This window comes from Hyaena hyaena, unplaced genomic scaffold (genome assembly GCF_003009895.1).
Source record: "Hyaena hyaena isolate Hyena2069 unplaced genomic scaffold, ASM300989v1 scaffold_121, whole genome shotgun sequence".
NCBI lineage: Eukaryota > Metazoa > Chordata > Mammalia > Carnivora > Hyaenidae > Hyaena > Hyaena hyaena.
Genome location: NW_024080753.1, coordinates 1,143,316 through 1,165,749, shown reverse-complemented (window position 1 = coordinate 1,165,749; position 22,434 = coordinate 1,143,316). Strand labels below are relative to the sequence as shown.

Sequence of the window (22,434 nt, the reverse complement as noted above, 5' to 3'; positions counted from 1 at the left end):
TTGGGATTCTCTCTCTTCCTCTCTCTCTCTGTGCCTCTCTCTGTCTCTCTCTCTCTCCCTCTCTCAAAATAAATATTTAACAATAGTAACAAAATATTCTTCTGAAGAATGTGTCATTCACTGATTCATTTCTATTTTTTTATACCAACATAACAGTCCCCTTAGAGCCCAAGTTAAAAGCAAAACAGACTTCTGGTTTCCAATAAAACCTTCTCCACTGTCTCACCTCCTTCTCCGGAGTGCTGGACCTCGAGAGCCTCCCGAGTCCCCGCTCCTGGCACCCTACAGCTGCTCTCTGTTCTGGCCTTTGGGGGCCTCCCCAGGAAGGTCCCGTCCTTGACCCTTCTCCACGGGGCGCTGCTGCCCACCCCTGCGGCCCCCGTGCACCTCCATCCACTGCCGAGGCTGAAATGCCCGGCACCCATTTCAGCCCGGAGATCGAGACTCGCATTCCCAAGGCTTGACTATTAAGCCGTGTAAATCCTATGGTGATCTGAACCTCAGCACATCCTAGTCAAGGTCCTCAGCTGCCTAGGCCCACAGAAGAGGTCCCTTTCCGTCCCCACCCCCTCTAGCGCCGGTTCTGTCCTTCTCTTGCTGTTCTGATATTCTGACCTCCGTGGCCTGAGCGCCTCCTGCCCACAATTCCCTGGCGTTAACATTACCTCAGTGACCGCTCATATCCACCAGGGCCCTCCAGAGATGCATAACCAGTAGGGGACACACACACACACATTCATTTTATTTTATTTTAGGGACTTGGCTCACGCAGTCGTGGGGCCTGGCAAGCCTCAGGTCTACGGTTTAGGTCAGCAGCTGGGAAGGCCGTGCTTCAGTCTTGAGCCAGGCTTTCTTCTCTGGGAAATCTCAGTTCTTGCTCTTTAAGGCCTTTGCTCCTAATAGCTTGGATGAGGCCCACCCACATTACCTAAAGGGCAGCCTCCTTCACTTAAAGTCGACCACCGTAGATGTGAACCACAGCCACAAAATACCTTCATAACCCCGGTTTGATTAAATAACTGGGTGCAATAGCCTAGGCCGGCTGATGCATAAAACGAACCATCCCATTGTCCACTGGTCTTCGGACCTTAGGTCAGCCTGCATCTCACTTCTCCTTCGTCTACACCCCCGGCCAGACCTTCTCCCTGCGGCACCAACCTGAACCTTCACTTTCAGCCGAAATATCTTCGGTGTCCGCCTCACCTCCCTGGAAGTCGTGTCCGTATTATCCAGAGCCTCTGGGTCACGGCTCCAGGCGTCACTTGCCAGGGACCTGTGGAACGGGGTAGTGATCCCCACCACCCAGTAGCCTGGGAGCCACACGAGAGCCTGGATTTGGTTTGTCCATCAGGGCATTACTGGGGCCCTCACAGAACGAGCAAGAGCTTACAAGGCACCTCATCTGTGAAAAATGCATTGGTTGGTATCTTGAAGAAAAGACTTGGGCGGTTCAGTGTCCTCCAAGAAGTGCCTGGTGTGATGACCGCCTGCATTTTGTAGCCCATTCGTACAGAGTCACTAGGGAAACTGCACCTCAGTGGGCCCCCTGAGGTGTGCAGAGCCCGGACCCGGGTCACCCCACCTCAGGTGTGTTGTGACTGTCGTCACAGCCAGCTTGCTGTGGACCCGTCAGCCAGCTGGATTGCTTTGAGCTTGACTGGGTTGGCTTGAGAGATTTTATTATGTTTGCCAAATGCCAGTCTGTGTCCACGTTTGTGTCTCTGGGAGCCTAAGAAGCTTGAATTAAGTATTTTTTTTAATTGAGGGACTGATTAATGAGTATTTGATTTATTTACACCTGGTCTCACTCTGCGGAGGATTTGAGGCAGCTTTCAGGAGGCCTGCATGTGTTAAATAATGCATGAGTAGGAGATTATAAATGGAAACAGGAAGTTGTGATCCAGGCAAAGAAGACATAGGCACACAGCCCTCACAGGCCTGTGTTCTCGTGCCCGATGCGAACCAGCCTTCTACGAGAGGGATAGTTGGAATGCCCACTTTCAAGTAAGAAGAAAATCTAGTTTCTGGGGAAGCAGAACTCGTCCAAGCACTTAGATCCAAAAAGCATTTGGTTGGAGCACGCAGGTGGTTCAGTCGGTTGAGTGTCCAACTCTTGATTAGGCTCAGGTCATGATCCCAGGGTTGAGGGACCAAGCCCTGTGTTGGGCTCCGTGCTGAATGTGGAGCCTGCTTGAGATTCCCCCCCTCTCTCCCTCTCTCTCTCTCTCCAAAATAAAAACAAAAGTAAAGAAATTTGCCACCTGCAGAAGTCCTTTGACATGGGGACATTTCCTTCCACCTGTTGCCATTTGCGAAAAATATGCCTGCTAAAACTACGATAGCATTATATTTTAAGTCATGTTAGCTGATATTTGTCTCGCTTGTGAAGTTAAAATCGAGGGCTTTGGAGACGGAGTCTGGATCCCAACCTCATATCTCTTCCCGTCTCACTGAGTCAGCGTGGCCAAGTTACTTGACCTCTCTGTGCCTCGATTCTCGTCTGTCTGATGGAACCCACTCAGTGGATTGTTGTCAAGGTTAACTGCGGCCATGGATGTGACCCGCACCCCGGGGCCAGCCGCTGGTGGAGCTCGGTCAGAGCTGTTAGGGGTAGTATTGGTCTAGAAGGACCGGTATTTCTTTACACGAAGTCCTCCGTGCAGTGATGCGTAAGCCACTCTCTGTCGGGAGCCGTGCTCAGTGTTAGGGCGTAGCAGGGACTGTGCGATCCAGTCGTGCTCTCTGAGAATGACGTGTGGCGGGGCCGTCTCTCTGGCCCATCGGAAGCAAGCCCGGAGCCTCGGATGGACGTCCAGCCCGGGTGGGGAAGGCGGGATCTGGACAGGAGGGGTTTCAGAGGAGGAGCCAAGGCCAAGCCTTGGGACGGCCAGGAACCAGCCATTACAGAGCAGGGACCGCAGGGCGGAAGCCCAAGTTATGGGAGTCGTAACCGGAGAGACGGACTCTCCAACAACTTTTTGTGGCTGGAGCTGAGCGTGAGTGGGAGCCACTGAGGCAGGGAGGGGGCCGGGGCTTGTGGGCCAGGAAGAGCCCTGGCGACCTTACCCCCGGCCCCTAGAAGACTTTACCAGAAGCAGTGAAGTGGTACCCTCATTTAACTTGTCTTTCCCTTTCCGAAAGCGGTCTGTGTTCTGTTTTCTAGGACACAGCATGATGGACACGCTGGCTGTCGCCCTGCGGGTGGCTGAAGAGGCCATCGAGGAGGCAATTTCCAAAGCAGAAGCCTATGGGGACAGTCTGGTACGACGCCTTTCTCCTCCCCTCCCTGGGGGGAAGCGTGGGTCAAGGTCCTGTGGCCGCTGGAAGAAAGTATAGGTTGTCAGGAATCCAGCCTCATGGTGTCTGTCCTTGACCAGGGCAGGGTCCACCCTCCCTCTGCCTCTGTGGTCAGAACCCCCAAGAAAGTGGTTGCCAGGTGCCCCAACCCGCCCTCAGCGTGCGGCCACTGTCCTCCCTCCCACAGGACAAACAGAACGAGGCGAGTTACCTGCGGGACCACAGGGAGGAGCTGACCGAGGAGCTGGCCACGACCATCCTGCAGAAGGTAGGTGGGCCCTGGCCTCCCGCGCTGCAGCTCACACCCGGCCCAGCCCGGGGCCTCTGGGTGCCACTGTGTCCGTGCCTCGCCACGTCCCCTTTTGTGCTCTGGGGGCCCGCGCAGCAGGATCGCGCCGCCCGGAAAATGTACGCAGGGGGCTCGAATGTGGCCGCCTTTGTGGATGGAGCTGGTGGTAGGGGGCCGGGAACTCAGCTCTGGGCAGGTTACCCACCGACTCCCCGCCCCTGGGCTCCCCCGTGCGCGCACGTGCGTGTGTGCGTGCGAGCCCTCCTCTCACACCCCTCAAATAGTCTCTTGCTGAAGCGAATGTGCAGTCGCCGCCCGCTGCCTCCTTGCCCTAAATTGCCCCTCACGTGGGTGTCAGTTACCGTCGAGAAGCCACCACCCCGAAGCTCTGCGACTCTGAACAGTAGTGTTTCCGCGGGCAGTTCTCTGACACCACCTGGGTGTGATTCCATTCAATTCGTTTCCTTTCACGTTGGGCCTGACGCTGTCTGCTGACTCAGACCTCACACGCCAGGGCTCGGCCCCTCTAGACTGCCCCCACCTCAGATCCCAGTGAAGTTCCCGGAATCCCCAGCTTGCTGCCCTTCTCGCCAGCCTGCTGCCGATTCGGGGATTCCCATGGCTGCCCTCAGGCTGGATAATTTTCTTTTTTTTTTTTTTTTAATTTTTTTTTTAATGTTTTTTTTATTTATTTCTAGGAGAGAGAGAGAGACAGCGTGAGCAGGGNAGAGAGAGAGAGAGAGACAGCGGAGCAGGGGAGGGTCAGAGAGAGAGGGAGTCACAGACTGAAACAGGCTCCAGGTTCTGAGCTGGCAGTCAGCACAGAGCCCGACGCGGGGCTCGAACCCACGAACCGCGAGATCATGACCTAAGCGAAAGTCGGACGCTTAACCGACTAAGCCACCCAGGCGCCCCAGGCTGGATAATTTTCATAAGATTTTCTCGGCAAAGTGCTCTTCCCATTAGTGGTTTATCATAAGGATGTAGACGAGAAGCCTGATGAAGAGGCTCCTAGGGTAGCAAGGGACCTAGGAGGGGGTGTGCGGACCCCCAAGGCCTCCCTGCCCGCTGCACCCCCAGCCCCACCCAGCGAGTGCAGGCGGGGCCGGGTGCACAGAGCTCCCGCCCCACCCTGGCGGCGACGGGGCAGCCGAGTCCCGTGGCCACAGTTGGCTTTCCCGGCCACCAGCCCCCGTGTCTGTAGTCGTCCGGCTCTGAGTCACCTCATTAGCCGAACAGAGACCCTCTGCGGCAGGGACGGGGTCAGAGACCAGACACGTTCCGCTGGCCGCGGCTTCCTCCTTGCTCACGCACCTGCAGGGCCCCCGTCTCGCGCTGTGGGTCGGGATCAAGTCCGTGCAGCGTGGCCACTCTGGGGCCGAACGACGTGGACGAGGCCCAGGCTCGGCCCTGACCCCCTTCGTTACCCGCTCCTCCTCACACGTCAGTGGCCAAAGCACGGCCCACGGCCAGCCCGCAGCCAAGGCGGGACGAACGTCCCCCCGTCCCGGGAGGGGCGCGGGGCCACATGGCAAAGGGCCACACGCAGGGGGCAGCGAGCAAGGCCATCTTCCCTTTGGTCACAAAGCCACGTCCCCTGCTCGTGCCACGCACAGCCACCCCACCGGACACCCAGCCCTCTCGTCCCACCCACCGCCGGGGTCACCCGTGGACCAGTCTGGCCCCGCGTGTCCCGCATGCGTCGGTGGGGCCCCGGCAGCCGTGCAGGCGGCTGGTACAGGACGCCACCAGTCCCCAGCTGTCCCAGAGCCCAGGGGGCGCCTGGAGACGGGGGGCACGCCTCGCTCAGGCCCTCGAGTGCCCTGGGCGCGGCAGCTCACCGCTCTCCCGGGCTCTGGCGCCCGCTCTCTCATCCTGCCTGGTCCACAGACACACGGACACACAGCCTCCTCGCTGCCCCCTGCCCCCGAGAGGCTGGGAGCCCAGCCACCTCCGTGCAAGGGCCCATCACCTCCAAATGGCTGGGCCCCACAGAGCAAGCAGGACCCAGGAGCGGGAGCCTTCCCTGGTGGCCTTGGGACCTGCCCCTTCACAGGCCCTGCCGAACCCGGGTGTGAGGCCAGAGACTCCGGCTTTGGGATGCAGCGCCAGGATGCATGGCCGGAACTGCTGACCTAACCTCTCTGAGCCAGGTTCCCCATCCGTAAACCGGGAAGAGTTGTAGAACACAGCTCTTAGTTATTCCGATGATCAAATGAGATAGAGTGTACACAGCGCCTCACAGCCTGGCAAGTGCTGGCGCTTAATAAATAGAAGCTGTTAGTGCCGTAAAAGGGTCATGTGTAAACTGTGAAGTGCTGTGGACGGTGTAGGCCCGTACCTGTGGTGTTTTACCCTAAGGCAGAGCTGACACAGGTTGGTGTTCTGTTGAAAGGAAGCTCTTATGCGGCTAAAAAAGCCCCAGAGGCGACCCCAGTTACTCCACGTAGCACCCGAAGGCCCGCTGGTGACCCAGCCCTTTGTCACCCATTCCGTCCCCAGATCGTAAGAAGACAGAAGAGCAAAGGCGAGCAGCAAGTGGGAGAAGAGCCAGAGTGGCTGCGGCCCCAGAGCTGCGCGGTGGAGGCTGCGGACGGGGGCCCCGTGGCCCCCGCGGAAGGCGCCCGGGCTCCCAACAGCCTGTGGGTGAGTCCCAGTGGCCCCCGGGCCGGCGTCCTGCACGGCGCGGGTCAGGGCCGTTGTCCCCACGGCCGTGCGCCGCGTTCCTGAAGGGGAGACAGGGAGAGAGTGCGCGCGTGTGCGCACATGCATGTGTGTAGGTGTGCGTGCGTGTGCACCTGCGTGTGTGTACACGTGCATGCACGTGTGTACATGTGTGCGTTCGTGTGTGCACATGCATGTGTATGTGTGTGGCGTGTGTGCACATGTGCAGGCATGTGTGCACATGTGTGTGCGCATGCATGTGTGTAGTGCCCATGTGTGCACGTTCGTGTGTGCACATGCATGCACGTGTGTACATGTGTGCGTTCGTGTGTGCACATGCATGTGTAGGTGTGTGCGCATGTGTACATGTGTGTGCACATGTGTGCGCGCATGCATGTGTGTAGTGCCCATGTGTGCACGTGCGTGTGCGCGCATGCATGGGTGTACACGTGTGCGTACGTGTGCGTGCCTGCGGGCCAAGAGGGACAGGGGGTGGTCAGCGTGCTCGTTCCGACAAGAGTCGAGCGGTCCCGCGCGCAGAGCGGCTGAAGGGGGCCACGCGCACCCGGACGGCCTCCGCCCCTTGCCTGGACGCAGATGTGATGAGAACTGCCCCCAGGTGGCCGCAGCCACATCCGGACACGGAGGGAGGTCGGGGAGGGCGGGGCACCGCCCTTTTGTGTGTCCCCTTGGAGCCAGGCCGAGGGCCGGATGACGAGGCGGCCTTCCGGCGGCGCAGGGGTCTGGGCCCCAGCGGAGGCCACGGGGCGGCCGGGAAGGGCGGAGGCTGCGGCGGCGGTGCCAGGCCTTCCGGGTGGAGAGTCCGGGTGGAGACGGTTCTAGAAGCGGCGGCGCCCCGGCCCTGGCGTGGGGCGGGCGCTGGGGAAGCCGGGGCGTCAGCGTCCCCGGGTCGGGGCTCGGGCAGGGGGTGCACCTGCAGCCTCGGAAGCGGGGCCCCGGGGCCTCACGCGCGCCGCTCCTCCCCGGGTCTCCGCGGGCCCCCGGGTGCGCGTGGGGACGAGGAGCCCGGCCTGGCTCCATCGGAGATGTGGCTTCCCTGATTTGTTCCCCTTGTCAACACGCCGTCGGCTTGTTTTACCGCGGCCGTGCCCGCCCGGCCCCACGGGGAACAAAGTGAGGAGGGGCCTGGACGCCGCCTCGGGGCCCGAGGACTCTGGCCGCCACAGCAGGACCAGCATAGGGGTCCGTGCGCGGCCGCAGGCACGCGACGGTTGAGACGGAGACGGACTTGGGGTGCAGAGGACGGAGGGGCCCATCACCTCCAAACAGCGCGTCTCTCAGATGTTCTGCTCGCTGATTCCCGCCCTTGCGGGCTCAGGCTGCGTGCACGGGCTCAGGCTGCGTGCACGGGCTCAGGCTGCGGGGCCCAGGCTGCATCCCCTGCTTTGCGGGGACGCTCTGGGAAGCATTTTCTGCAAACTGGTCGCGCCAGGATTGGGGTTCTCTAGGAAGTGCGAGGCTCCGCAGCACCAGACCCAGCCGTGAGCGGAGGGGTCAGAGGCAGCCGCAGGGAGCTTGGTTCTGCCTCTGGCACTTCTGGGCCTGAGATTCTAGATCTGCCCTTAACTAGGACGTTGGGAACGTGCTTACCGACTGCCTGTAAACTAGGGATCACGAGAAATACAAGGGGCAAAGTCCGGTCGCTGCTGTCCAGAGGAGCCGGGAGGGTGGAAGCGACCGAGTACTGGGGCCCTGAACGCCGGGCTGGGGGGCCGGTCAGGGGACCCCTCCCTAGCGGTCACCTGACACAAAGGTTTGAAACTGGAGAGACTGGGGAGCAGTGGGAGGAAGAGCATGCCCACAGAGGGAACAGCACGCACGGAGGCTCGGAGCAGGAAGGAACTTCATGTGCTCACAGAATAGAACAGCAGCCATGTGTCAGAGAACAACAGCGACGTGAGAAGTGGATCCGGGCCGCTCTGCACAGAGACGCGTCCCCGAAATGACACAGATCGTTCCGCTTTTTCTTGCCTTCGTTCTGCTTCGAGAACGGAGGCCACGGCATCATCAAGGGATCTCGGCGACTTGTGAGCCGAACTCCACTGTGTTTCGGTCACAGCTGGGGCGGCAGCTGGCGGCGTGTCCCTGACCCGCCTGCTCCGATTCACAGCCCTCCCCACCCCTTCACCCCCCAGCCCAGCCCCTGCTTCAGGTCCTCCTGGGTCCCTCTCCCCGTCCCTCCCACAAGCTGCCAGGCGGCATGTCTGTCTTCCCCGCCGCCGTCTCCGCTCACCACTGCTTGTCTCTGGCTTCGCCGCCGCCGTCTCCGCTCACCACTGCATGTCTCTGGCTTCTCCACCATCTCTGCTCACCACTGCTTGTCTCTGGCCACTCACTGCATGTTGGGCCGTCCTCTTCTTTCCCCGTCGGGGCCAGAAGCTCCCCTCCACCCCGACCCCATGCTGCTTCCCTGCAGCACGGAGAGACCCCACTCCCCAGAAACATGCCTCCGACACCCCCTGGTCACGTCGGTTGCCTGCAGCTCTGCACAGTGACTAACAAGCTCACAGTCTTGGGAGTCGTCATGGAAAACTTACACAATAGCAATGATTGAGAGATTGTCCGACGTCTACAGGAATGACATGTGGCCGATAGTCTTCCTTCCCATGGACTGTAAACACACAGGGCGTTCACACGTGATTCCATTAGATTCCCACGACGGCATCTGTTCTCCCCGTTTTACAGAGCAGTAAACTGAGGCCTGGTCAGGGAACTAAGCTGGCGGAGGGGCAGGACCAGAACCCAGGTCTCCTGGCTTAGCACACTCCCTCTGCTCTGCTCTGGTCCGTCTCCCGTCTCACTGCGAAGCCCGGGGATATGAACTTCCTGTTTCCCCAGCAGACACTCTGTGGGGCCCCTCGTTGTGCTTACTGTGCAACCGAGAAGTCACACTCCTGTCACCTGCGCCGTGTGGCACTAGATGGGCGCCGGGACCAGCCAGAGTGCGGCGGGACAGCCCGGTGCAACACAACCGCTCAGGCAAGCGCCGGCCAGAAGCAGCTTCATAGACGCGGCACCGAGGCCCCCGGGGACCCCGCTCGGCCCCTCGGCGGCTGGAGGGGCGCCGGCGCACCCGGGGCGCAGGGGCACGGCGGGCACACGTCGGAGCCGCACAGCACTCGCTTTCGGTTTGCCAAGTCGGACCTTCTCAGCGATTGCTTCCTCGCCTGAAGATCCGTCTTGGCCCACGCCTGACCTCTGCACAGCACGACTGTCACTTTGGCTTCCACATCAAGGCAGACAGAGCGGATGCGCTTCTGACTTATTTCTCCCGAAGCAAATGGCAGAATATGATTTATTTCTAGATTTCGATACAGACTAAGGCCGAATGGAAGTCCTCTGATTCTGAGTATCTTTTGAGTCTCTGCTGTGCGGTACTTTGCAACCTATGTGCACCTAACCCAGGGCTTCAACACTGATACACCTTAACCACCAGATCCTAGGGCCTGGCCGGGGTGAGATCGCCTACAGAGGGGATAAGATCATGAGCTGGCTCCTTTTACTGAAAACTTCGTCTTTAATTTTGATGTTTTTTAAAATTTTGTTAATGTTTTACTTATTTGGGGGAGAGAGAGAGAGAGCACAAGCAGAGAAGAGGCAGAGAGAGAGGGAGACACAGAATCGGAAGCAGCTCCAGGCTCTGAGCTGTCAGCACAGAGCCCGACCTGGGGCTCAAACCCACGAACCGCGAGATACGACCTGAGCTGAAGTCTGTCGTTCAACCGACTGAGCCACCCAGGCGCCCCATTAATTTTGATGTTTGATCAGAGAAGCCCTCTGCTGGCCTCTCCCTGGGAGCTGTCTTCATGCTGTGATTTGCAATACGTAAACAGCATATTTTTGCCAACAATATCAGAGACAGGAGTGCTTTTGTCTTTCTCCGCCCACACGTGTCCCCACAGGCGCTGCCTGAACCCGGAAGTACGGAGACCTTCTGCGTCCGGCTGGGCCCTGGCTGGGTTTGTCCCATCAGCAGCCAGTACTATGAGCCCGGTGGTCAGTGCTCACGTTTGCCCTGGCGTTGGGCCGGCTCAGCGTCAGGCACGTCGGGGCCGTGGCTGCCTGGTGGCAGAAGGTTGATTTGTGGAGATTTAGTCACAGCCTGGACTTGAACGCTTCCCTCTGGCTTCCGGGATCCCCGTGAAGGAAGGAGAATGTGTGGATTAAGGTCTCAGCAAAACCCTATTATCCGCACCCTCGTGATGGACCATATGTAGCTCCTGGTGTGCTTTAAAGACAGCCGCGTGCTTAGAGCTTGGCAGAAACATCTGGAAGGCGAGCCTGTGCCTTACCCAGCCCTCGGTGATGAGAATCCATTGATTCTTGACTAGCTGGCTGTTTAGAAAGGTTTACAGCAAGTTTCGGTTCTTCCGGGGGCAGAGAAGCCCGCACGCCTCCGTCTGGCGCTGTCCCGTTTGGCTCCAGGCACAGTAACAAACTACCAGGGTGAGCCTGCCAGCCCGGGCCCCGGGGCGCCTGCAGGAAACGACCGGCCCCTCCGCTGCCCCGACCCACCGCTCCCCACCGCGTTTCGTCCCTTCCTCCCTGTCTCCGGCCTGCTGCCTTCCTCTCTTGTCTTCAGACCATTGACAGCCGGGGCTTAACCCCTGGACGGACCCCAGCCCGACTTCCCTTGGCCAGGCCCCCAAGCCCTTTCCCTCTGACCAGCACCATGGCAGGGCCCTCCTGGGGCCTCGAGCGGTGGCGCGCCCGGGGGACAAGGCTCAGCCTCTCCAAATGCTCACACTCGTGGGCTGAGCAGGCGCTTTCTCCCCGCCCGTGGCCTGCACTTGGCCCCCTTCCCCTGCGGTGGCTGGTGATGAGGGCAAGGGACAGCAGCACGGACTGGTTAAGAAGCAGGCACTAGGTTTGCCACCTCAGGTTTCTCTTACCCCTCACCGCAAGGTGGGGATGCGGTATTACTGAACCCATTTTATAGATAAGGAAACTGAGGCTAACGCTTTACCGTAAATTGCCTGAAGTCCCGCAGCTTGTGATTGGTGGGGCTGGGAGTTGAATACCTTTCTCCTGTTCCAAAGCCTTAGATCTAGCTTCTTCCTCTGTAGAGGGGGATGAGCAGACTCAGTGACCTCTAAATCCTGGGGCGGCACAGGACACAAAGACACAAGTGAACATTCGACTTTAATTAAAATATGGGGGCGCCTGGGTGGTTAAGCAACCGACTTCGGCTCAGGTCGTGATCTCACGGTTCGTGGGTTCAAGCCCCGCGTCAGGCTCTGTGTTGACAGCTCAGAGCCTGGAGCCTGTTTTAGAGTCTGTGACTCCCTCTCTCTCTGACCCTCCCCTGCTCACGCTGTCTCTCTCTCTCAGAAATAAATAAAACATTAAAAAATTTTTAATTAAAAAATTAATTAATTAAAAGGAAACAAAGCTTAACATCCAGTTCTTCCATCATCCTGGCTGCATTTCCGGGGCTCAGCAGCACCTCTGGCTGGTGGCCGCTATATTGGGGAGCACAGATGCAGAACATTCCCATCACCCCAGAGAGTGTTAGTGCACAGCATTGGTCTAGGGTTTAGACAAAGAGAAAGTGATAAATACAGGAAGTGATAGACGGAGGGGGGGGTAGACGGAGGGGGTGGTAGACGGAGGGGGTGGTAGACGGAGGGGGTGGTAGACAGAAGGCATAAATGCAGACCTGTGCCTCGTCCCCGGCCAGAGCCTGGACACGAAGCAGGTCTTGGTGACTGCTTGGTGTGACCTCAGCCCCCCGTTGACCTGCCCCCCCCCTTACCGCCAGCTGTTCCCACCTTGGATGCTCATTGGCAGCACCCACCAGCCCCCTCTCCCCCAATGGGGTCTGGAGTGGAGCCTGGGCATCAGTGCACTGGACCCAGATCTGCCCAGGTGAGGCCAACAGGCTGCAGGCTCAAGGGTAGCCTTTCTCTGTGCCAGGAGGGCTCCCTGATCCCCTGACCGTGAACGGCCCGGACCCGCTGTGTGACCTCAGCCCCCCGTTGACCTGCCCCCCCACCCCCGCCGCCCCCGGCTCAGGGAAGAACTATGCAGAATCCCAGAAGCGTGCAGGCCCCGTGGCTTCCGAACCGCAGACCCCACCCTGAGCCCACCCCCAGGCAGACAGCTCTCGTCTGTTCTCTTGAAAGAAAGTTGACCGTGACCGTTCTCTCTTTAATTTCCTTCCTTATCGTGGAGGTGGCCGCCGGGAGGGGGGTCAGTGCGTCCAGCTTTCCAAGCCTTAAAATGCAATATCCTAAAAACGCAGGGTTTGTAATTCATTTCAGGCCTGTCTCTGGGCGCGTATATATACAAAATTACCTTCATAACAATTGGATGACCTTGCTGATAATCACGGTGCTGACAGCAGAGCCAGCGGCCGGTGACCGGAGCCGCCTGCCGGTCCCTTCTCTCCGCGCCTCTCTTTTCCTCAGCCTTTCCTCTTGCGTGTCTGCCCCCTCCTCCCTCATATTTGCTCTCTGCTCTGAGTGACCTCAGTATAGATCCCAAGTATTTTTCCTTATTCATGATTGCCAGATGGGACTTAGTGTCTCTGCCTGAGCCTAAAACTCCAAAGCAAAGCTGGCTCTCAGCTGTTACTGGTACAAGCCTTGTGCCTCGGCCGCCAAACACCTGGTACCGGAAACATTCTCTGCCTGCTTTGTGGTGCGGCCTCCGTGGGCAGAGGCCAGTTAGAAGCCACGGCCGGTGCGGGGGGGGGCCTGCCCTGTTCACCGGCCTGGCCACCGTCGCTGGGTGTGCCCTTCCCAGCGCCATGGGCAGCGCGTGACGCGAGGGAAGGGGTCACCGAGCGGCTGACCGAAGGCCGGGCTGAGGCGCGTTGGCCAGCCGCTCCCAGGCCTCGGCCCTGGCTCCACGCGGCGCCGGGAGCACGTGGAACAGCACCAGCCCGGAACCGGACCGGCCCTGCCCCCCGACCAGTCCTGCGCTTGGGCAAACCTCCCCACCCCGGCCCCAGTCTCCTCGCGCGAGGGAGAGAATGCACATGTTGTCCCGGCCACGTGGCAGAGCTTAATAATCACTCTTATTTTGACTGATCTTCATCGAGTGATTTTATGTGCCAGGCCTGACGCTGATCCCTTAGCATGAGGAAACTGAGGTGCAGGACAGCTGAAGTCCCACCCAGGACCCCATAGAGCAGGGGAGGCGCTGGCACGGACCCAGTTAGTGCCTGAAGAGTTTGGGCAGGCGGCTCCAAAGCTCAGGCTCTCAAGTTCATCTCTGCAAGGCTCTGTCGGCAGGCTGCTGTCCCTGGACCCTGGACCCCAGCAAGCACGCTGCTGACCCTGGACCCTGGACCCTGGACCCCACCAAGCACGCTGCTGTCCCTGGACCCTGGACCCCACCAAGCATGCTGTTGACCCTGGACCCTGGACCCCAGCAAGCATGCTGCTGACCCTGGACCCTGGACCCTGGACCCCAGCAAGCACGCTGCTGTCCCTGGACCCTGGACCCCACCAAGCACGCTGCTGTCCCTGGACCTGGACCCCACCAAGCACGCTGCTGACCCTGGACCCTGGACCCCACCAAGCACGCTGCTGACCCTGGACCCTGGACCCTGGACCCCACCAAGCACGCTGCTGTCCCTGGACCCCACCAAGCACACTGCTGACCCTGGACCCTGGACCCCACCAAGCACGCTGCTGACCCTGGACCCTGGACCCTGGACTCCAGCAAGCACGCTGCTGTCCCTGGACCCTGGACCCCACCAAGCACACTGCTGACCCTGGACCCTGGACCCTGGACTCCAGCAAGCACGCTGCTGTCCCTGGACCCTGGACCCCACCAAGCACACTGCTGACCCTGGACCCTGGACCCCAGCAAGCACGCTGCTGTCCCTGGACCCTGGACCCTGGACCCCAGCAAGCATTCTGGGCCCTCCCTACACGCACCTGCAGACTCAGGTCAGCCCTTCCTGACATCAGCAGCCCAGCCTCTTCCATGGGCACCAGGGTGGGTAAGAGAAAGGGAAGGGAAGGGAAGCGGAGGTCACGGCTAGGAGGCAGAGAGTGGGCACAAAGGTCCGGCCTGGGTAATGAGCAAGTAAAGGACTCCCCTACGCCCATCACTTGCCAGGAGCCGGAGAGGTTGAACTAACTGGGGAGTAAAAGCATTGTCAGGGCGCCATCTGCTGGACCAGGTGCTCATTGCAATGAATTTGCGGCAAAACCAGATGGCGTTTCCAGCCTGGCGGGAGACCTGGCCAGCAGTGCTGAGACCTGTTGAAGCCAGATCCTGGGTCTTCTGTGATCATCAGGATATAGTTCTCTTCTGTGCGAAGCAGCAGCTTCCCTGGAATAGATGTAAAAGTCCTGCGTCCCTGACTCTCTCATGAATGTAGATTCCACCTTCCCCGTTGGACTCAAAGGGACTTTTCATTGCTTGGTTTTGGCTTCTGTAGGTGAGGGAGCATTTTTGACCCATAGAAATGGACCCAAGCCACCTCTTAGAGACTCATACAGACATACATAAAGTACCATGCGAACCACTGCAAAATGCAACGTTAAATATCATGTTTGTCATGATGTGAACATGTATTCGGTGGTTCACAGTGAGAAGCTCACAGATATTAAAAAAGGAAGGGCAGGTATGTAAAGTCGCTCATTGTGTCCCTGGCAGTAGATTATCAGCTCCTTTAGGGCCACACCTCCATCTTACATCCTATAAATTCAGTCACAAATGTGTAACCAAGGATCACATGCAAAAGACCCTCCCTGCCTTCAGGGAGCCCACAGTCTTTGGAAGAACTGACAGACAGGCTGTGATAATGACTGTAACAGAGCATGGGAGGGTCTGTGCGATTACACAGAAGGGGGGTCTTCTTGCCAGACCTTGATGGGGTGTCAGGGGGAGAAGGAGTTTGCTGTAGAAGGATTTTGTCCTTCATTTTTTTTAACGTTTATTTTTGAGAGGGAGAGAGAGAGAAGAAAGCACAAGTAGGGGAGGGGCAGAGAGAGAGGGAGACAGAGGACCTGAGAGCACAGAGCCCGATGCGGGGCTCGAACCCACAAACCGTGAGATCATGACCTGAGCCGAAGTTGGGTGCTTAGCCGACTGAGCCCCCCAGGCGCCCCGTCTTCATTTTTAGTAACTTCACTTGACCATCAGCCTTGACCTCTGTTCTCTGGTAGCCGCTCATCACCCGTTAGGGATCTGACAGAATCACAGACGGCTCCCTGACGACGCATCCCCATGAAAACCTTGGTTGTGGTCAAGCATCAGAACCATTCAAGACGATGGGGTCGGGATCCACGCTTCCTGTGCCCTTGGAACGGGGGGAGGGGCTCACGGCTCAGCGCCACCTGTGTGTCTGTGAACGTGGCCGCCCTCCAAGCCAGACCCTGCCCTCCATGACGCGAGGGAGCACGGTGGTCGGCTTCCTACTTCGCTCTCTTGCTCCCCAATTTTGCCCAAGCGGTTGGCGGGAGGAAAAGCCCAGGCACTCCTGAACAGCCGTCCTGCACCCCCAAACCACATTCACCCCACGGCAAACACGCGCCGGCTTCCGGGTCTGTTTCAGCTCCGGTGTCACCGTCAACAGGCCATTAACTGCCCTCGGGTGCACGCGGTCTCGGGGGCACTGGGCAAACCCCCGGTGTTCTCAGCAGAGTGCGATAAGGCACGAGGAAGCGGAGAGGAGGCCCAGGGCCCCCAGCCCAGCCTGGACTAGGGGGTTCCCACAAGCCATGGCCTGTTTGAATTGAGTGCACACAGGAAGTCAGGGCCTGGTAAGCTGGGGAGGGTAGCTCATCGGGCCCTGCGCCGGTTAACCTGAGTGTCGTATGGGAAGGCAGGTCTGAGGCCCGTCATCGCCTGTCTTCACAAGGATGGAAGGCACGTTGTGACCCCGGGTATACATCTTAGCGTTTCCAGAATTATTTTGCAAACCCGTCTTCCTCCCAGGTCAGCCTCCCCTCTGGGGGGAGGAGTAGAAGCAGTTTGCGATAACTCTTCCTGAACCAGAACTCGCTTGCCCCATCGTCACCAAAAAAAGTGTGCCAGATGGCCTGTGTCTGCAGACTCAGGGGTCCCGGCCGGGCCTGCAAACATGGGGGTGCCGGACCTGACCCTCGGCCGTCTCTGTGTTTGTTCTCACACTGGTTAACCATCCCGCGGGGTGAGGCTACCCGTACGATGCCTGCTCCCCAAATGCCAGCCGTGATGCTCATTGCCGTCACCCAAACGTCCGGCACTGGCTCTGCTCTTTTTCTTTGTCCTTCGTGGATCCCTTTTTAAGCCCCTACTTGGTAGGCATTTCCTGTGTGCAGGACAAGGCTCAGTGTCCGCACCTCTCTGGAAGTTAGGGCCTCTGGCCAAGGTGTGGGGGCAGAGGCGGTGGCGGAGGCCGCGCCCAGCCGAGTCCTCACCTAGCTCCAGCCGCCGCGGGGCGCTGCCCACCTGCTCTCCCAAGACTCGCCGTTTCCTTCTAAACTTACACCTGGGTGGAGGGGCACGTCCCACGTGCAGCGTTTCTCCCTGGAAGGGAAGGCAGTGCGGCTGTTGGCGCTGAGCTCTGCCAGCAGGGGGAGACGGAGCGCCCGGCCCCGGCGGGTGCCCGGCCCCGGCGGGTGCCCGGCCCCGGCAGTAGAACTTTGTTTCCTCGGCTGGTCACAGGGGCTTGGAGGGGCTCCCCGGGTCCCTCCTCGCTGTATCAGCACGGAAAGAGCAAACTCAACCGCCAGGGAAAGATCATTCCTTCATGAAATGACCAAGGGAAAAATTGGCCTCTTTCTGTTTGATGAAACTCTAAATACAGAGAACAAACTGAGGGTTGATGGGGGGGGGGCACTCGCTGGGATGAGCACTGGGTGTTGTATGTAAGCGATGAGTCACGGAATCGACCCACGAAACCGAGAGCACGCTGCATACGCTTAACCATAAAGTATATACGTACATCATATATATGTATATATATGTAATTCTTTGTAACATTCGTAACATACGCATGTTTGTATATATGTTGTAGCCTATGCATGTGATACAATTCAAACATGTTTCCCCCTCAGCACTTCTTAGGTAACAGTTTCTACCCTCTTCCCCTCCACCTGCGGTAGCAATTACACGGTGCTGTAGAAACTCTCAGGTTTGGGGGCCTCCAGGGGATGCTTTCCGCCGCCGCTGCCTCTCCGACACTTCCCAGGAGGCCTGGCCACCTTGCAGCGGAGCAAGCAGGGCACCGTCCCTACTGTCAGCTTTGAGGCCTCTGCCCAGGACAAGCCGGCCCGCCGATCACGCCTGCTCCACGCCGTGTCGCGCACCAGAAAGCGCGAGGCTGTCCCCCCGGGGGCTGCCGCTCAGTTCACCCCGTCCCTCTCTTCTCTCCGCAGCCGTCCCAGTCCGCGTTCTCACTCAGCAGAGAAGATGCCCCGAAGACCCCGTCCCTGGAGGCTGCGGCGGGGCCGCCGGGGGGCCGGGCCCAGCCGCCGAGGGAGGAGGCGGCCTCGCCCGTCTGGAAGAGCGTGGACAGGCTGGACGACACAGGTGCGTGGCTTAAGCAGCACGGGGCTGGCCCGCGGGTCTCCGCGGTGCCGTCCGGGGGCTTCCTGGCCGCCGAGTGGCCGCCCGGCTCCTCCTGCGCCGCCCGAGTGCGCGTGTGCCCGTGTGGGGCGGCCGAGCCACCGAGTCCGAGGCCTCCAGCCCAGGGCGCACCTAGGACGTGGTCACGCTTTCCCCGCGGCCGTTTCCTGCGGGGACCGTGGGACCGGGGGCTCCTGGGCGGGGACTGCACGGCCACGCTTCAGCCCCTGTCGCACGTGGGCCGGGAGACCATGCCTCGCGCAGGCCAGAAACGCTAACCCCCCCACCCGGCGCGGCACCCCAGCGCTCCACAGGGTCTAGGTCCCCGCGCGGGCTGGTTCTCTGACACCTGACACATTAGGTAGGGGGCACCCTCTGCTCTACAGGGAACCCAGACATTCGGGCGGCTCAACACAATGGTGTCATCTCACCACACACCAGCGCAGTGCAGTGAACCGGCTGCGGGAGGCCTTCGGAGGCCAGAGGCTCCTGCTTTGTGGCTCCGCTCTGCTCCGTGGCCTCTGGGTCTTCTGCTCGGTCCTTCACGTGGGCCAGCGGATGGAGGAAGAGAGAACTCAGTGCCCCCGCTCCCCGACCGCCTCACAGGGAACGGCCCCCCGCTCCCCGACCGCCTCACAGGGAACGGCCCCCCGCTCCCCGACCGACTCACACGGAATGGCCCCCCGCTCCCCGACCACCTCACACGGAATGGCCCCCCGCTCCCCGACCACCTCACAGGGAACGGCCCCCCGCTCCCTGACCGCCTCATAGAGAATGGTCCTCACCATTTTCATCCCCAGACCACAGGCGAGGACTGTCACCCAGCCCCGCATTGAGGCTCAAACACATCCCAACAGCGTAGCTCGGCCGTGAGAGGGGCTCTGAGGGACGGCTATCATCCCCGCCACACCTGAGGTCGGCATGCTGCCCATGCTTTCTGCTCCTTCTTTTAGAAGGTTCCCGTCCCTGCACAGAGCATGAACTTAACCTCACCAGAGACTTAACATCCATGACACACAGTCCCTCATAAACCCTCAAGTCACATAATCCTTCCCAGTGAAGAGGCTCAAAGTAGCTGAGTCACTTCCCCGAAGTCACGCCTCCAAAGGCTGTGAGGTGCTGGGAACCACGTGGGTAATAGGCGAGGGCCATGGGCGCCTGGTCCTGGGCCCATGGCTGACTGTCCAAGTCAAGTACTCACTTCACCCTGGCACGGGCCCATTCTTTCCTCACCCGGATACACGTATGGGAGCTGGGCGCGCTGTCCTCGCAGGAAGAAGCCACAAAAGGATCCTCAGCTCCCATTATATGTCGGGTGTGGAGTCCTTTTCTGAACAACCACCACAAAAATTGGCAGCAAAATAGTTGCCTTAGAAATACGCTTCTAAAGATTGTGCTATCGATTCTACTCTCTAAGGGAAAAATTGAACTGGCAGCTATTTAAACAAATTCCAGTGTTTGCCCAGGGCAAAGAACCGCCACCAATGCAGTGTTTTCTACAGTCGTTCTAGAACTTTTCCAAAACAGGCCGCTTCCATGTGCACCTTGTAGTAGAACCCATGGGTACAACCTGCAGAGACTTCAGTGAAACACATGAAATGTTCTTGCTTTCTGTATATGGTTTTGGTTTTATAAGTGCATTCTTCCGTTTAAGAATTTTTTTAATGTTCATTTATTTTTGAGAGGGAGAGAGACAGAGGTGAGCAAGGGAGGGTCAGAGAGAGAGAGGGAGACACAGAATCTGAAGCAGGCTCCAGGCTCTGAGCTGTCAGCACAGAGCCCGACGTGGGGCTCGAACCCACGAACCATGAGATCATGACCTGAGCCGAAGTTAGACGCTTAACCGACTGAGCCACTCAGGCACCTCCCACATCCTTCCATTTTAAGTAAGCTTTTCTTTCCCTTCCTCCTGCTCCCCAGCATATCTGTTCATTCATTCATATTCTTTCCTTCATTATCTCTCACCAGGGACTGAAAGTTCCCACAGAGAAGGGACTCTAAAAATTCCACAAGGCCTATGAGGATGTCATATAATAGATCTTCAATAAACAGTCATAACTAACTTTTTAAAATCCTCTACATTGTACAGGGTCCATCTGCAGGCACTATTTCATTCACTCCCCCAGGGTCATTATCTTGTGAGGGACAGTGAGGGTGAACGACTTGTTCGAGATCTCACAGCTAATGTGGCCAAACCCACACACCACGGCCTCAGCTTTGCAGGCTCTTTCAACGACTGCATGATAATAAGTGTCCCCCTCCCCCGCTCCATAAAACCAAACAGATAACAGCAACAACAAAGAGCCTTTCAAAATCCACACGTAACACACGGATACATTAGAAGATACTCTGAAAACTTCTGGCAAAGACTCTGTTTCATGAAATAGTTGCCTGCTGAATTATGACATTCCAAATAAATTTGGAAAATATTTGAATTTTCAAAATGTGACTTTTTTTTACCTAATTTTCTGTAAAATAAAGCACCCATATTGTAATTTATCAGTTGTATGTAAACAAAATTTAGGGCCGCCTGGGTGGCTCAGTCAGTTAAATGTCTGACTTCGGTTCAGGTCACGATCTCACGGTTCATGGGTTCGAGCCCTGCATCAGGCTCTTGCTGACAGCTCAGAGCCTGGAGCTGCTTCCGATTCTGTGTCTCCTCCTCTCTCTCTCTGCCCCTCCCCTGCTTGTGCTCTATGTTTTTCTCTCTTAACAATGAATAAACGTTAAAAAATTTAAAAACATAATTTAGTTCAACAATATCACACACAAGATTTCATACTCAAAAAATCCATGCATCCCTCAGGATGGAGATTTAAAATTCCAAACACAGAAAGCACTTATGTAGGAAACTGCTGGGTTTTCTGTGGAATGTTCAGCCTTGACATGCCGAGGTGTCCAGGCAACCCCAGAGCCATTGAGGGACGTCTGATATGTTTAGCGGGAAGTAGATTGTCCCCAGGGGCATTGCCCCATCTCAGCAGAGCAGAAGTGGAGACCAGCGGAGACCCAGAGGTGGAGGGCATCGGAGGTTAATGTCCACGGGGCTATTTTCAGCATTTCTGTTTGTGCCTCAGGGGCAGGTTGCCTCCAGAGCGTAGTAATCCACGGTTGGGGTCAGCCGTAGGGGTGCCGTGGGCTGAGTAAACCACAGCTGGTCCACTTTGAGCCTTGGCAGTGCTGACAGTCTGTGGGGTCTCTCTTAACACGTTTTCCCCTTCTCGGCCTTGACCAATCGTCCTCTGTACGCACAGCGTGTGATCGGTGCTGGGAAACAACGGCCAGGGGACGGCCCCTGCTCTCGGGTCGCTGCCTGGCGATGTGGGGAGAGGACGGAGGGGCGCAGGATGCCCAGTGTGCATTCCCGGAGGACTAAGCGACTGTGGTCCCGGAGCCCAGGCGCGGCTTTGGGGGCTCCAGCCACGCAGCCCACAGCCAGGTTTTCCTAGGGTTGGGCATTCAGGGGCCCGCTGTGCTGTCGCCAAGATAAAAGCTGATCACCTTCCAGCTTCCTCAGAGGAACGCGGGAAATGGGATTGTAAAAGGCAGAAGAGAGGAGCCAGCAGCCCGCCACAGGGTGGGTGTTGAGGGCGGGCACGTGGGCACGGGGTGGGTATTGAGGAGGGGTGGGCATGATCACGGGGTGGGCGTTGAGGGGTGGGCATGGCCATGGGGTGGGCGTTGAGGAGGGGTGGGCCTGGTCACAGGGTGGGCGTTGAGGGCAGGCGCGTGGCCACGGGGTGGACATTGAGGGTGGGCGCGTGGCCACAGAGCCCGACACAGCGGCCTTCTCAGGGCTCTCTGTCAGGCCCCAGGAGAGGCTGCAGGCGGCAGGGCTCCCTGACTGGCACAGAGCAGTCTTGCGCCTGCAGCCTGTGGGTGCCCGTGTTCCCTAACAAGTCGTCTATACAAGCCCAAGACAGGTTCCAGAACTGCTCGGGGCCTGGAGGTGGGGCAGCCAAGAAGACACAACCTGTGGTCGGGGTTGAGGCAGGGCAGGGGTGAGGGGTGGACATCCCAGAAAACAAACTCCGATGTAGTTGCAGATGGGCGTCATCTCATTTAGTCCGCACACCCAGCGGCGAGCTGTGAGCTGCAGCAAGGCTGAGAGGCTCTCCGCGCTTTCTGCCCAGGCCCCCTGACTCCACGGCCTCCGCTCTTCCCTCTGCGCCAGAGCGGCCTGGAGAGGCAGCAGGTGCAGCCCCAGCCGCAGGGACCGCAGGGAGGAGGGCGCGGTCATGGTCATGGGCGCGGTCAAGGTCAGGGGCGCGATCCGCCAGATCACAGATGGGGTCATGGAATCGGCGGGATAGGCTGCCACACCCGCAGGGCTCGGGGAGGGGGAGGGGCCCGGGGAGGGGGAGGGGCCTGGCAAGGATGAGAACTGCTCTAGGAAAAGGAGGGCGCAGGAGATGACATCCGTGAAGGGTCCCCGCAGCTCTGCCACGTGGAGACGGTGGGGGTGGCCCCCAAAGATGGAGGGAGCAGCCAGAGACAGGCAGGACCCAGGCCCTCGCGTCCAGGGCGCCAGGCTCCGGTCCCCGCCGGGCCGGAGTCCTCCTGGCGGGGAGTCCCGCCCGCGCGCAGGTCCCGGCCCAGCAGAGCGTGCAAGCTTGGGTCCAAAGCCCCGGGACCCGGCGCCCCATCCC

General features: G+C 58.9%; 1 protein-coding gene across 1 annotated transcript in view; it reads left to right on the top strand.

Moving 5' to 3' along the window:
- LOC120235079 (myosin VIIA and Rab interacting protein) overlaps positions 1–22,434 on the top strand; it is a 327,535-nt gene that overhangs the window by 240,555 nt on the left and 64,546 nt on the right. The window contains exons 6-9 of the mRNA XM_039237197.1: positions 3,164–3,261; positions 3,485–3,565; positions 6,089–6,232; positions 17,596–17,749. Of these exons, the coding sequence (XP_039093128.1) occupies positions 3,164–3,261; positions 3,485–3,565; positions 6,089–6,232; positions 17,596–17,749 (477 nt within the window). The remainder of the gene's footprint in view (positions 1–3,163; positions 3,262–3,484; positions 3,566–6,088; positions 6,233–17,595; positions 17,750–22,434) is intronic.